The 16209-nt window shown below is 35.1% G+C and overlaps 1 protein-coding gene across 15 annotated transcripts in view; it reads right to left on the minus strand.

The window, feature by feature from the left end:
- The window catches only part of LOC144978577 (palmitoyltransferase ZDHHC17-like), a 62103-nt gene that overhangs the window by 19531 nt on the left and 26363 nt on the right, over positions 1 to 16209 (minus strand). For all 15 annotated transcript variants that reach the window (XM_078924833.1, XM_078924837.1, XM_078924834.1 and 12 more), the window contains exons 7-11: positions 12859 to 13021; positions 10488 to 10613; positions 9653 to 9792; positions 1840 to 1940; positions 1122 to 1249 (exon numbers count right to left, since the gene is read on the minus strand). In XM_078924833.1, coding sequence (XP_078780959.1) covers positions 1122 to 1249; positions 1840 to 1940; positions 9653 to 9792; positions 10488 to 10613; positions 12859 to 13021 — 658 coding nt within the window. The remainder of the gene's footprint in view (positions 1 to 1121; positions 1250 to 1839; positions 1941 to 9652; positions 9793 to 10487; positions 10614 to 12858; positions 13022 to 16209) is intronic.

Genomic DNA, 16209 nt, shown 5'->3' on the forward strand with positions numbered 1-16209 from the left:
TTTGCAAAATATTGTTAACCCCATTTGCTAAGTCATCGTTTATTTTGGGCCCTTCAATTTTCATCATGAATAATGAGGACGGTAGTATTTCTGACATCTCTCCATCCTTAATCATCTACATTGTGAACTGCTTCAAGGTTGTCATTACTATTACTAGAGTGTCACATTCGATCATATCCTTGTCATAAGCATTCTTCAGTTCCATGACAACTGGAATGATCGTCATGAGCATGCTTAGTTGTTTTATTTCTGAAAGTTCACCACTGTCAGGTTTTTTACTCTTAACTTTAGAGGTATCGTCCTTAGATTTCTTCCTACCTTCAGTCTTATTGACACTAACAAACGCTTCACTCCTTGCATTCCTATCTTCGACGCCATTGTCACTACTTTGTCCTTGACTGGATTCATTAGTGCTAGTTGTCCAGTTTAAAAACTGGGACAGTGTTGTTTCCGATGCCATTGTCGAAAGTTGGGTTATCTAGTGCAAGGTCACGCACGATTGAAGCGATGAAATTGACAACTATCCACAGTATATCATAATAACTTTATAACACAATCATAATCCATAAATCATCAAACAATACTTTTACAACATAATGATAAATTTTAAATAACGATGCACCAATATTAAGAATCAATTAATATTTAAATTCAAGTGAATGAAAAAACAACAAATGCTTGCAGGTTTAATTTTTTAAGAGATTCTCTCAGGCAAGGCCATATGAATATTCATTGGGTCTATAAAATATTATTACTATTATTATTATTATTATTATTATTATTATTATTATTATTATTATTATTATTATTATTATTATTATTATTATTATTATTATTATTATTATTATTATCATTATTATTATTATCATTATTATAATTATTATTATTATTATTATTATTATTATGTTGTTGTTGTCGTTGTTGTTGATATAATTTGTTCAGAGAAAAATTGTGGTTATTTGCCAGAAAAGGCCTAAATAAACTCTTGAACTTAATTTAAAATTGAACTTGTATTTGTGTATACTTGGGTAATTTGGAGGGTATTTACTAATGATCTGTATGAAAATCTCACAAATGATCCAGTCCCGGTTTGTCCAAGACATTGAACTCATTAAGCATACCTTGATTTTGTCTTCTCTATTACTCTTGAGATAGCCAGGGTCAACAGTCCAAGCCTTGTAGAAGTTGTAAGATAAAAGGAAAGTATTGGCCAACCATAAAATGTGTAGCTGAATACTGTGATCAATGTCTAATTTTGAAAAATATTAAGGAAAAATTACCTCAACAAAAAAATATTATTGTCATATTCACGTTATTGCCATCTATCCCTGTTTAGCAACCTGCCTTTCTAATGAAAAGACAATAAAGATACAGACATCTTTTAAAAGGAAAGGGGGAAATGGTACTTAGAGTCATAAATTATTCAAGTAAAAGTAATTGGTGATAAAAGAAGGTAAATGGTTAGTTACAAGTTTCTTAGCAAGTCAAACAAAAGAACTTATCCATATCAATCAAGGGATTAATAAGAGCACATAAACATTGTCATACAAAAGAATTATGTGTGCCGCAAAAAAAAAAAAAATTAATTAATTAATTAATTAAAAATTAAAAATTAAAAAAAAAACAAACAAAGAAAAAAAGCACAGTGAACAAAGTAAACAAAAAAAAAATAGAATGTCAAGTTTTAACAACAACTTTAACTGACTTTTACGATTGATTCTTTAAAGTCCATATCTAATTTTTATTTTTCCAAAAAATTCCCCATCAGGTTATGACTTCAGACCTAGAATGGAGTCACACTGTTACTACTGTTTATAAATGGTTTGTCTTAAAGGATACAAGGCCACAAGTAGTAGAACCATGTGACATACATCCAAAACTTTGTGCCCAGATAGACAGCTACAGGAATCTTGTTGCCCATACTCTCATCAAAGAAATACCTATGTGTGAAACAAGTATACCACAATAATAATTATTATTTATAATAACAGTTATAATTACAACAACAACAACAACAACAACAATAATAATAATAATAATAATAATAATAATAATAATAATAATAATAATAATAATAATAATAATAATAATAATAATAATAATAATAATAATAATAATGAAGAAGAAGAAGAAGAAGAAGAAGAAGAAGAAGAAGAAGAAGAAGAAGAAGAAGAAGAAGAAGAAGAAGAAGAAGAAGAAGAAGAAGAAGAAGAAGAAGAAGAAGAAGAAGAAGAAGAAGAAAAAAAAAGAAGAAGAAGAAGAAGAAGAAGAAGAAGAAGAAAAAAAAAGAAGAAGAAGAAGAAGAAGAAGAAGAAGAAGAAGAAGAAGAAGAAGAAGAAGAAGAAGAAGAAGAAGAAGAAGAAGAAGAAGAAGAAGAAGAATGAGAAGAATATTGATAAAATAGTAATAATTATAATAATCATTATCATCATCATCAAATATTACCATTATTATCATCATTATTATGATTATGAAGTGAGGGAAAAACATGGTGGTGGAAACTAAAAGAGGAAGAGCAACGAGAAATATTTGCTACAACAGTGAAAGGATGACTAGGTGCTGATTTCCCAAAGGAGTGGAAAATAACCGCTGATATAATTGTGCAGCTATGTGGTCTTGTGGTATGACACTCGCTTTCGGATCAGAAGGTCCTGGGTTCGAGCCTCGCGCTCGGCGCATAGTTGAGTCCTTGGAAAAGGCTCTTTACTCACTTTCTCTCACCGTACTCAGGTGTAAAATGAGGACCTGGCCGTTAACAGCGTTGTCTTTGTCCGAAAAATTGTAATATCGCCTAACAGGCGGCATGTCCTACATGTTAAATGTTGCTGTTGACCAGGGACCCCTTGTAAAGCGCTTTGAGCACATTTAGTGGATATTGCCAGAGACCTCAACTTTAAATTTGGCTCACAGGAGTTTCAGACACCATTCGCAGGAATTTCAATGCCGAAGATGAATTTCCGCACACAAGAAAAAGGAATTGGAATGGTATTGTGTTTACATATTGTATAGTTCTAAATAGATAACTGATAAGAATTATATTATGATACATAAACACATTGCCAAATACAATCCCAAAGTTTCCTTATTTCAAATGAAGTAAAGCGCCAAAACCTAATGGTAGAGATTGTAGTACTGGTGTTAGTGAGGATGATGTGGTGTTGGTGGTTGTAGTAATAATGGTAATGATGATGAAGATGTGATAGTGGTTGTTGTTAGTGGTAGTGATGATGATATGGTGGTGGTGGTTGAAGTGGTAGTGGTAGTGATGGTGATGTGGTGGTGGTATAGTGGTTGTAGTAGTTGTGGTCGTGATGATAATGATGTGGTGGTGATTGTAGTAGTGGTGGTAGAGATGTTGATGTGGAAGTGGTGGTTGGAGTATAGTGGTAATGATGATGTGGTGGTGGTTGTAGTGGTAGTGATGATGTGGTGGTGGTTGTAGTAGTACTGGTCGTGATGATGATGTGGTGCTGGTGGTTGTATTAGTAGTGGTAGTGATGATGATGATGTAGTAGTAGTAGTAGTAGTAGTAGTAGTAGTAGTGATGTTGATGATGTGGTAGTGGTGGTGTGGTTGTAATAGTAGAAGTAGTAGTAGTAGTGATGACGATGTGGTTGTGGTGGTTATAGTAGTAGTGGTAGTGATGGTGTGGTGGTGGTGGTGGTTGTAGTAGTGGTGGTAGTGATGAAGATGAGGTAGTGGTGGTGCTTGCAGTAGTAGTGGTAGTGATGATGATGTGGTGGTGGTTGTAGTAGTGGTGGTAGTGATGATGATGTGGTGGTGATGGTGGTTGTAGTAGTGATGGTAGTAATGATGATGTGGTGGTGATAGTGGTTGTAGTACAAATGATAGTGGTGATGTTGCAGTGGTGGTTGTAGTAGTATTAGTGGTAGTGATGATGATGCGGTGGTAGTGGTATTGTAGTAGTAGTGGTAGTGATGATGTGGTGATGGTGGTTGTAGTAGTAGTGGTAGTTGCAGTGATGATGATGTGGTGGTTGTGGTTGCAGTAGTAGTGGTGGTGGTTGTAATAGTAGCAGTAATGATGATGTGGTTGTGGTGGTTGTAGTAGTAGTGGCAGTGATAATGATGTGCTGGTGGTGGTTGTAATGGCGATGGTAGTTGTGGTAGTGGTAGTAATGATGGTGTGGTGGTGGTGGGGGTTGCAGTAGTTGTGGTATTGATGATGATGTGATGGTGGCGGTTGTAGTAGTAGTGGTAATGATGATGTGGTGGTGGTGGTTGTAGTAGTAGTAGTGGTAATAATGATGTGGTGATGGTGGTTGTAGTAGTAGTGGTAGTGATGATGATGTGGCGGTGGTGGTGTAGTACACGGCGTCTAAACTGCACTATAAATCTGACCGTTTAGTTTCCCGCTGTTCCGAGCGCCGACGTAACCTCACCCGACAGGTAACCGGGGTCAACAGCGGTCAGCCGATATCAATTCCCAGAACGTAGATTTGACGTGCATTGGGTGATACCAATGGATGATTTCCGTACCAATTAACCTCACGATCTTCGTGACGATGCAATTCCACCCAAAATGCAAAGAATTCTCGCAGACCTCCTCTTTCCATCGGTCCAATTTTTATTTCAATATCTCCAGTACTTATTCCACAAGCCGTGATTCAAATTCACCTATTTTTGAATAGCATTTAAATAAAATTACTTGTAATTACCTCAGGATTCTAAAAAAACGTTGCTATAAACTTCAAATTTTTTTTGGTGTGATTCACAAGGCACAAGTTTTACTACGAAATGAGGTAAGTTTCATTTACTCTTCAGTTTTCATTATTTTGTAATGAATATTTTTCCGCGGTAGGTCAGGTAATAATGATATTACCTCTTTAGCCTTGTTCTTGAAACGTAATATTTCGCTGCGGTTTTATTGTTAAATATATTTTTATTTTTTATTTTTTTCAATGATGAGTTAATTTGATTTTTAAATTGCATTATTTGAATTATCTTGCTAATGTTTAATTTTAAATGACATTGTGTGTTGGGCCTCAACTTAGCTCAACAGCTTGTTAGAATTTTCCTGCCCCCCCTCCCTTTCTTTCACCAAATTGGGTGAAGTATTTGGTTTTTCTTTTTCCAAATTTTATGTACGCTGTTATGTATGCATGGATATGAGAAGTAATACAGAGTGTTTTAAAACTCATTTTATTCATTAATTCACTATATCATCGCTCAGTCAATTTTGAATTTTTCTCTTACAGCATGGACCACACAATTGCAAGTCATAACCAAGCAGTGAATTCATTATGTAGGACATGTGGTATGATTTGTTTAACACAGAAATAGAAACGTGCCCGCAAGAAACCATTTAAATGTTCAAATTATTCTAATGACATTCTTTTAGTCTATGGGACTGACACGGCATTGGACAAGCAAGGAGCACACTCATAATTTATGTGTAAAAAGTACACATTATAAAGCACATTGAACACACGACTCATTAGCTTGTTTGTATTTTCTCATTGCCAAGACGCTAATAATAAATAAATCAACCTTGAAACGGGTTGCACTTGCATGTTTGATATCGACAGAGTAGAATATAACAACAAACTCCAAAACGCAGGAGAGACTTTCAAATCTCATGCACGAGCCACTGACCCTCAGGGATGGTCCTATTGCCTCTGAATTGGACAGAATACCGCATTACACAACAGGCGTACCACAGCAGATCATTCATTGGCAACCACTGCCACAAATACTTACAAGAAAAAGTCTACACTTACAATTATCCAACAAACAAAGAACTGCACGACGCATGCAGTATTGGATTAATTTTCGACAATATAAACAAGGCCTATAGTCATGTGCACAACTTTATTTCACACACAAAATCAATCAAAGCAGACACAATCCAATATATTCAAAGTGCAATAAAACATTACACGGATACATACAGAAAAATTTTCCAAACAAAATAATCCCAAAACAACACCTCCTTGAGTACCACTGCATACCACACATCACTCAATATAAGTTTAGACTTAGACTTCTTGGAGAACAAGGCACAGAGACCTGTCACCAAACAACAGCAAAATTGGAAAAAAAGAGCATCCGGCATTATCAATGATATGAATAAAATGCGATTTGTCATCAACGCAATGCAGTTAAAGACCAGCCCCAAACTACACTGACGAGTTTGATTGCTCGTAGCGGATATATTTTTGTTGAGGAAAAATACGTTTTTTTGTGAGGAGAAGTATTTACATCTTGTCTTTATAATACATAAAATTCAGACAAATCCATAGCAACGTTTTTTTTTCTCTAATTTTTGAAATGTTGCACCCGCTATATTTTTTGTGTAATTTGTTACCGTCCATTGATAACTTATATTGAGAAATCTAGTAATACTATGAAAAAATAAAAAACACACAGTAAAAGTAGAAAATATAAACTTTTATGGAAAACATACTACGAACACCTCATGAAAGAAGAGAATGACAGGGAGAGGAGAAGTGCAGTTATACAACCTAAAGAGAAGATAGATAAGCAAATGCGAGGTGTGGGATGCAGTGCGCAAGATGAAAATGGGGAAAGCAGTTGGACCAGACGAGATACCAGCAGATCCCTTGGAGATGAAGGATTAAATTTCCTGATAGAGTTATTCAACAATAACTTACAGAAAGAAAAAAATGCCAGAATGGACAAAAAAGACAAAAAAATAAAGGAGATGTTCAAGAATGTGGCAACCATAGGGGCATCAAGTTAATGAGCGACACAATGAAGATATGGAAAAGAGTAATCGATAAGAGGATTAGAAAAGATGTAGACATAATTGAAGAGAATTTTGGATTTGTTGCTAGAAAAAGTACAACGGATGCTAAGGGTAACCAGATCGAAGACAGGGTATTTGTGCATTGGACAAAAGAGAGCAGGACCACCATTAAAGATAGGAGAAGAGAATGTGCTAGAGACAAACCAATTCAAATAAGAACAACTGTACAAAGAGATGGGAGCATTGAATGGAGGTTAAGAAGAGGATCCAGGCAGGCTGGAATAATTGGAGGAGAGTAACTGGAGTTATGTGTGACAAACGAATTTCTGCAAAGCTGAAGGGAAAAATGTATACATCTGAAGTAAGATAAGCAATGTTGTATATATTAAAGACAGCAGATACGACAAAGAAACAAAATAAAGAAGTTGAGCTGGCAGAAATGAGGATGTTGAGGTGGTTCTTGGTGGACAAGAAAAGATAAAGTGAGAAATGAACGAATTTGAAGGTTGACTGAAGTGAAGAATGTATCAATAAAGATGAAAGAAGAGAGATTGAAATGGTTCAGATATGTTACAGGTCTGAAAATATATTTTAACCATTGGTGGCTTCCGCTGAAATTGATAATAGTAAGTAGTATTGACATATCAAAGATCCACAATTAAAATAACAATATAAATGGGCATTTGTGGGATTACGGCACAGTCAGCTTCCCAGACAAGATTTGGGACATCAGGCAGTCGTTTACATGCACTGACCGTAATCTAGTTTATGCAATTACATGCTCCCTGTGTGGGATTGCTTACGTTGGCGAGACTGGAAAGAGGCTGGGTGACAGTTTCGTGCAGCACTTGCGCAACATATTGAACTGTGCAGACACAGCAGTGGCCAGAAACGTCAATCTGCCTGACCACTGCAATGTACAGTGTGCGCACGTGTGTGTGCTCAGTTTTTGCCATTTGGACACTTCCTCCCGCCGACATAAGGAAACACACCTGATCAAGTCGCTGGGAACGCTGACTTCAAGCGGAATCAACACCAGGGTTGACCGTCACTAACATCCACCTCGTATCCCTCTAATAGTAATGATAGTAGTAGTATCTGGTAGTGGTGGTAGTACTAGTAGTAATAGTAGTAGTAGTGGTGGTAGTAGAAGTAGCAGTAGCAGCAGAAGCATCAGCAGTAGCTGTAGAGCAGTAGTAGTTTTGAGTATGAGTAACGTTGACATCTTTAAGGCTCGAAGATTAACTAAGAGGTTGCTATGCAGTGGGACAAAACCAAGTAATCTGTTCCAAGACAAAGACAAAAAGCATGTTGGAAAACAGCTATAGGGGGATAGAATACACAGTAAGTGAAACTCAAGGAGTTTTCTCAGTATACTCCACTCCGGACAATCATACTCAGTTAATCACAACATTTTCCAAGAGAAGGAATTAAATGTACATAAAAGTCAAGACAGGTATAAGAATGGAGAGAGTGCGGAGTTAAATGGTACAGTAGTGTGTCACCATTAGACACAAAAGAGGGGGGGGGGACATTTAAATGGGTTTTTAATTGTCAAATTTCACCCAAAAAATGTTTTTAAATCGTCAAATTTCATCCAAAAAACGTTAAATTTCACCCAAAAAATGTGAATAAATCTTCAAATTTCACCCAAAAATGTGAAAAATTCGAAATTTTCGAGTCCCAAATTTTACTTTTTGAACATTGTAAAACTCGAAAAATGATCAAAATCGGCTAATTCGTGCAATAATTCGAAGATTTAAACAAATTTGTTAAATTTCACCCAAAAACGTTAAATTTCACCCAAAAAAGTTGAAAAGCTCTGAATTTTCGACAGTCCCAAATTTTATATTTTGAACATTGTACAACTCGAAAAATGCTCAAAATCGACTATTTCATGCAAAAATTTGGATATTTTTTTGTCAATCCCAGGCTATCGCTCAGTCTCTCCTTTAAACTCGCACTCTAGACTATGCCCAGTACCCCTTTAAGAAATTTGTATAAATCTTCGAATATTTGCATGAAATAGTCGATTTTGATCATTTTTCGAGTTTTACAATGTTCAAAAAATAAAATTTGGGACTTTCGACAATTGCAAATTTTTGACCTTTTTTGGGTGAAAATTAACATTTTTTGGGTGAAATATGACGCTATTTTTTTAATTTCCGAATTTTTGAATGAAATAGTCGATTTTGAGCATTTTTCGAGTTTTACAATGTTCAAAAAATTAAATTTGGGACTTTCGGAAATTTCGAATTTTTTACGTTTTTTGGATGAAATTTGATTTTTAAACGTTTTTTAGGTGAAATGTGACGATTAAAAAAAAATATTGACAACTGTGCATTTTGACCAATGGGTTTGGTGATAGCTTATTGTACCTCATCACTGCTAATCTCTTTGACTCTTATAAATGTTGAGAAAAAAAGAGTGAAAATTAATCCAATCTGAATAAGATGTCGACTTGCATCAAAGCTGTCAAAATCTATACAGGGCTGTCATATGGTTTTTGTTTCAATCAAATTGCTCAGTCTGTGGTGGACTATGAACAATGTTTACAACAATTTGAGTTTACCATAATATATGGTATGAAATTGATCAGTGGTCAAATCAAAATTGCTATAAAAGCTTACAAGTGGTAGTGAAAACAGTGCCCCATCATTTTATCTGAAATTGCCCAAAGATACCACAGTCATGGACGGTCCCAAGCTTGTGTAAACTCAGAGGGAAATCAACTCCGGGTTAATCACATTTTCGCTGATTCCAATGTGGTGATTATCTGGAGTGGACTGTAATATCAAAATCAAGGAGTTTTCAATGAGTCCTTGAATTTAAGGAGGCCGTGGGAATGCTGACAGTTAGTGCCTCCCTGCCCACTATGGGAGGTCAGGAACTCCAACCTTAAAAATGTCAAAAAATGGCAAACCTGAAGCAGATGTTGGTAACCATAGCCAGAGGTAAAAACATTGCAAGCTTCATCATCCATGACACACTTAGTTCTGGAATGAATCCTATGAAGAAAACGGCGAAGAAGGGAAAGAACCACCACAACTTTCTCCTGAAATTCTGTATTGCATAAAGGTAAGAGTGAAAAATAATGATAATAAAAAAATTCACACCTGATCAAAATGATATAAGCATGATTTAAGATAACTAGTCAGGTTTTATATGTGATAAATACACTGCTTGAGCACATTAAACAAAAGATAACGAATATGAAGATTATACAAACTTAAGTAATATTAATAAATGAAAGTTGTCAATTCCATTTCCTCCTTCTAAAGAAAAAAAACCCGCCAAAATAACAGGGGAAAAAAATTACAATAAAACAAAAAAACAAAAAAACAAAAAAAAAAAGAATTGACTACAATTAATCCGTTCTATTTTTTCAATCCTTGAGCATGAGAGGCACCATAATTTGAGTGAGAAAAAAAGAGAAAGAAAGGGAGAGAGAGAGAGAGAGAGAGAGAGAGAGAGAGAGAGAGAGAGAGAGAGAGAGAGAGAGAGGGAGAGAGAGAGAGAGAGTGCAAGTAATATGAGAGGGAGAGAGGGAGAGAGAGAAAGAGAGAGAGAAAGAGAGAGAGAGAGAGAGAGAGAGAGAGAGAGAGGGAGGGAGGGAGAGAGAGAGAGAGAGAGAGAGAGAGAGAGAGAGAGAGAGAGAGAGAGAGAGAGAGAGAGAGAGAGAGAGAGGGGGGGAGAGAGAGAAAGGGATGGGATCAAGAAGTCACGGCAATACTAATCAAATATCATCATAGTTTTACCTTGTTTGAAGCTAACCTTCCAATGAAAGTATTTTTGGAGGCCTGGGTACTGCTTTGGAGAGCTCTCAGCTTGATTACAAGCTCCTGATTACTTTTGCTAATGGCGATATCAAGAGGACTTTCACCCTGGAGATACATATAAAAATATAATAATTCTTCCCATATTTCTGCTTATCTTCCATGAGTTTAGGTCAGCGAGCTTTCCCTCTAATGTTTTGCAGCTAGGACTTAAACAACCCGTTTAGCTCATCTTTCTCCTCTACTCATATAAACCAGTCCAGTCCAACTGGATATTATGAATATTATGATTGATGTTCATGTTAAAAACATAAATATATAAATAAATAACAAAATAGTTTGCATCATTCGGTTTTAATAGAGCCAGTTTAATCCTTTGTATAATGTCGTTAGTTTAATCGTTATCTTATTCAATGATGTGAGTACCATCCTAAAGTTTGTTATGTCTTAATATCCATACATTACTTTTCTGGTAAAAACATTGTAGTTCAGTTGATGCTTTTCTAAATGAGCATAAAATGTGAAGTCAAATAGCGTATCTGCATGCTTCATTACAATTTCTCTCTTCATTTCATCTTTTCACTGGTCCATGGTAACACAAAGAACATTTTAAGAGAATATTCAAATATATATCACTGTTACAGTTTCCCTTTCTTTTCTTTTCTTTTTTTTTTATTTACCTATTCATTTTGGTTTATAATTTTTTTTTTCTTTTCTTTTCTTGCTGGACTCGCGGGTTTTCATTGACCACAACAAACAATTTCCCCATGAAAGGGTTAATAAAACACCATAGGGAAGATTACCTTGATAAAAAATTACCTTGGTAAATTAAAACTCCCTGGACATTTTCATGACTGAATCATTTACATTTATTATTTAATCTACAGTATATCAATCTCCATTCCAGGTCTTATTTCCACAACATCATGTTTGTTTTACACAACATTTCAAAATTATTGCTTGTTGCAGGTGTTTGTTTATAAGAAATAAGGATTTAATTTTTTAAGGAATTTTATTAGAGTTTGAAAATTGTGTTGATTTCCAGATAACTCCCAGGATATGAAATTTCTGATGAGCATCTTATAACTTTTCATATCAGTCATCTTATCAGTTTTAGCATGCTGTCATTAGAAACTAACCATAATAATTCTTGAATATCTTTGGATGGAGTTCCAACTTAACTAAATCCCTGTGTTATAAGATGTTAGAGTTTAAAAAATCCATTTGGATTCATATTAGCAATTCTAAATTATGCTCTTCTTTATAAACTAAAAGGCTAATATAACTTAAAAGGAAATATACAGTGCTGATTGCCTAATTTTCCGCTGTCTTAATGCCTGTTTCGCCTAATTGCCCGTTTCCTCAACAAAACAGAATTTTTGCTCTGTAAAACACAACTCTAAATGTCCCCTTCTAAAAATGGATTCCGCCTAAGTGCCCGCTCTGACAAATTCACGATGTTTTAAAAAAAAAGTTCAATCTCCCAAAACTGCTGAATAATTTCACAATGTGGCCACAAGAGATCCCACCCCTCCCTCTCCTGACTTCTGTTGGCTGACACAGGGTAAGTTACCAACATTCAGCATGCCTTTGTTTTATCACAAGTCTCCACCCACCCCATCCCTCTGGGATCCACTGTCAACAACTTTGTCCTATTGTCCGCTCCTCCCATTCTGCAATGATTAGCTAACATGAGCTGATGAAGCACCCCACCCCTTTGCCCCCATCCCTCATCTAGCCTGCTCCCAATCCGTCATCTACTTGTCCATTGCTAACCCCCCCCCCCCCCCTCCTTCTGCCGTCAACAACTAACCGACACCACTCTGACAAAGACTTACAGAAATACCGACAGACTTTGACATAATTCAGGAAGTGAAGAGGCAAATGATGACTGAGGATCATAACGATGATGAGGAGGAGGAAGAAGAGCCGTTAAGAGAGCCATCTTCAAAAGAAGTTCTTGAGGCAATAAATACAATATGACACTATGCTATGAGCAAAGAGAAGAATAGCATGTTGGTTAATGTGGAAGAAATTTTTTTTTTAATAATCTCGACTTAGGCATGAAGAAGAAAAAAAACAGATTTAGATTCATTTTTTTACATATAGCAATGACCAGATTCTGGATCCCTGTGATTATTATTGTTTGTATGTAGATAATAAAATATTACCTTTATCTCCACAATATTGATTATGGAAATTCACAAGATTAAATATAACCAATATATGACCAATTTCATCTAATTGCCCGCTTCGCCTAAACGCTTGTTTTTTCTGCTCCATCCCCGGGCATATAGGCGATCACCACTGTATTATGAAGATGGAAACAGTATCTTTTAAAATAGAAAAATACCTTAAAATTAATGGCATTGATATCTGCTCCTTTTCCCAACAGAATCTTGATAATAAGATGATTGCCACTCTCACATGCCCAATGTAAAGCTGTATTGCCAAATTGTTTGTCTGTCTTGTTCAAAGAGGCTCCAAAAGTAAACAAAAGACGAACAGGGTCATAGCTGGTGATGAAAAAGCAGACTTCATCATCATGATGATCATCTTCATCACCATCATCATTATTATTGATATTATCATTATCATCATTACTATTATTATTACTAGTGAAGGAACCACAATATTTGCGGAGAAATAAAGGCTACTGTGAACAGGTTCATCTATTTTAATTATTATATGTATATCGAATCGTAGAAATTAAAATAGATAAAGACAAATCCTTTGAGCTCATCAACAATTGAAATTGATTGGGTAATAAAGTCTGTAGTTACACACAAATGAATCTTGCAACAGATGGCAATTCTCATTTTGGGCAGATTTTACAAATAATCATTTGAGTCAGTGGGTGATAAAAATAGCCCCCCCCCCCCCCCCCCCCCCTGTAAAACCTCAGTGACTATGGTACTGCTACTGCGCAAATCATGCAAATCGAACATAAATAGGATCCTTCATAGATAAAACAGATAACATGTGAAGACAATGTGAGACAATATGAATTCTTAGTCAATATAGTAGTCAATAATTTTTTTTAATTGCTAATTAAATGGATAAATAAAATTAAATCCAATTAAAATTTATTTTTTTATAGTAAAAATATAATTCAAAATTAAAGTACTTTTTATAGTCCAAGGCTTACAAATTACTTTTCTTACCAAAAAGAGCAGTAACTCATTGTAAAGGACATCAGTGACTGATTTTGTTTTACTTATGGATAACCCGCAGTATTTGCAGAGAAATAAAGGCTATTATGAACAGGCACTCATCTATTTTAGTTCTTATATTACTGGATTGGGGAAATTAACATAGATTGAGATGAATATTTTGAGCCATCATGATAATATCAGTATGGTAATAAAGTCTGTAGATGAGATGGCAATTCCCAAGGCAAAGGTCAAGTTAAGAATTGATTATTATATTCTAAATGGCTATTTGAGTCAAGCGTGATAAGATTACCCTTAATCTAAGAAAGCTTTGCAAGTTACTCATATATTAATCTGCAAAAATAGTTGTATACTTTTTGGATTTGCTATTAATTCTGTGCTTAATTTTAGTTTCAGTGGAGAGGAATGGCTGATTTCGTGAAAGAGTATCAAATAGTCCTTATAACTAAGTAAAAACAAAAATATATCAATGAAAAGTAAAAACCCTCCTCTCTCTTCAACAACCAATCACACTGTTCTTAATTATGTCATGTGGTCGCAATCAAATCATGAGAAGAGTTTTTCCCAGAAAACCTACAATTTTCATCACTAAAAATCTAACTCCTCCCTCAATTTTCAACCAATCTTCTTCAAACTTTCTACAACTGAGTGTTATACAAATGAGCAGGTCCTCTAGAAGCCGGATTTGTTGGGTTTAAAAAAAAAATTTATTAGTAATTTGCAATTATGTAACTTTTTTTCAGGGGAAATAATCGAGTCATAACTTTGACCTTAATTTTTAAAGTTTCTAATTTTAAAAAATCAAAAATTGGGCTTCTAGAGCCTCATTGTGCAGCTATTTGGTCTTGTGGTATGACACTTGCTTTCGGATCGGAAGGTCCTGGGTTCAAGCCTCGCACTCGGCGCATACTCGAGTCCTTGGAAAAGGCTCTTTACTCATATTCTCTCACCGTACTCAGGTGGCTGTTTACAGCGTTGTCTTTATCCGAAAAATTGTAATATCGCCTAACGTCCTACATGTTAAATGTCGCTGTTGGCCAGGGACCCCTTGTAAAGTGCTTTGAGCACATTTAGTGGATATTGCTCTATATAAAGCTCAATTAAAAAAAAAAAAATTTGTTTTCCACATGTGGCCAAAATATTATGGCAATAGGTTGATACACAAAAAAGCTTTTAGGCTTTTAAAGGTTTGTTGTTTATTTTTCAATATGGCATCATTTCCATAGCAATGGGCAATTTTTTTCAAAAATAGTTGTATGCAATCGTCCTTCCCATACATATACATTATGACTGTGTATAGAATTTAGGATATTTCATCAAATTTCTTTTAATGACCCTTTAGTTCGCTCCCCCCCCCCCCCCCCCCCCCTTTAACCCCCAACCATATTTTTTTTAAAGGAATAATCTCTTCTTCTTCTTCTTCTTCTTCTTATTATTATTATTATTATTATTATTATTATTATTATATTATTATTATCATTATTATTATTATTATTATCATTATTATTATTATTATTATTATTATTATTATTATTATTATTATCATCACTAGTGGAGAACCCGCAAAAGGAAAAATTCTCAAAGAATATGCACACTTGTGTTTGGTTAACACTTATATTTTCAACATGTCTTCCATTGTACTTCTGTCCCCAAAAAAGATAAAATAAACTCAATGAACGACTTGAGACCAGTTACACTGACATCAATTGTCATGAAAACATTCAAGCAACTCAGCCTCTCTAGATTAAGAAATCAATTTGTGCAACATGCTGACGCTCATCAATTTGCCTACTGACCCAGGAGAAGTGTAGAAGATGCTATTTTGTTGCTTTTCAACAACATCTAAGAGCACTTTGAACACCCCAGTAGATTACTTTTCGCAGATTTTTCCTCTGCCTTTAATACAATGCAACCTGATTTACTTGTACAAAAAATGAGTAACTTGGGTATGTGTAATTGTATTATTCTGTGGATTCTTGAATTTCTGACTGACAGGATACCATACGTCCAGGTTGGTGACTCATGTCCACAAAAAAGACAACCAACACCGGAGCCCCTCAGGGTTGCATATCATCCCCTGTACTTTTCACAGTATACACAAATGACTGCCGAAGTCAAGATCAAAGCTTGCCTCTCATAAAATTTGCTGATGACATCGCACTTCAAGGTCTTATCAATAATGACAACAAGGAGGCATATAAAACTGAAATAGATAAGTTTGTGTCTTGGTGTGATGATAACCACCTCAAGCTTAATTTATGTAAGATAAGATTTGCAACCTCTGCTTGGAAGAAAAATTCTACATCATCACAAAACCGAACATGGCAAACTCAAATGCGAAGCCGAAATAGTACGATAAACACAATTATCTATTTTCACTTTCACTTCCTAATGAGAGCGAATGCTCGAAACAATATTGTAGAAGTTGACCATAAATATACTTGAAATATTTTATAAATAGCTCCTTTTATCAAAAAGTTGAGCACTATTATTTCATGGTTTTTGTTTTTATAATTTATATAACGAACGCA

The sequence above is a fragment of the Berghia stephanieae genome, chromosome 8 (genome assembly GCF_034508935.2).
Source record: "Berghia stephanieae isolate SIO BIC M18660-M18661 chromosome 8, UCSD_Bste_1.3, whole genome shotgun sequence".
Lineage (NCBI taxonomy): Eukaryota > Metazoa > Mollusca > Gastropoda > Nudibranchia > Aeolidiidae > Berghia > Berghia stephanieae.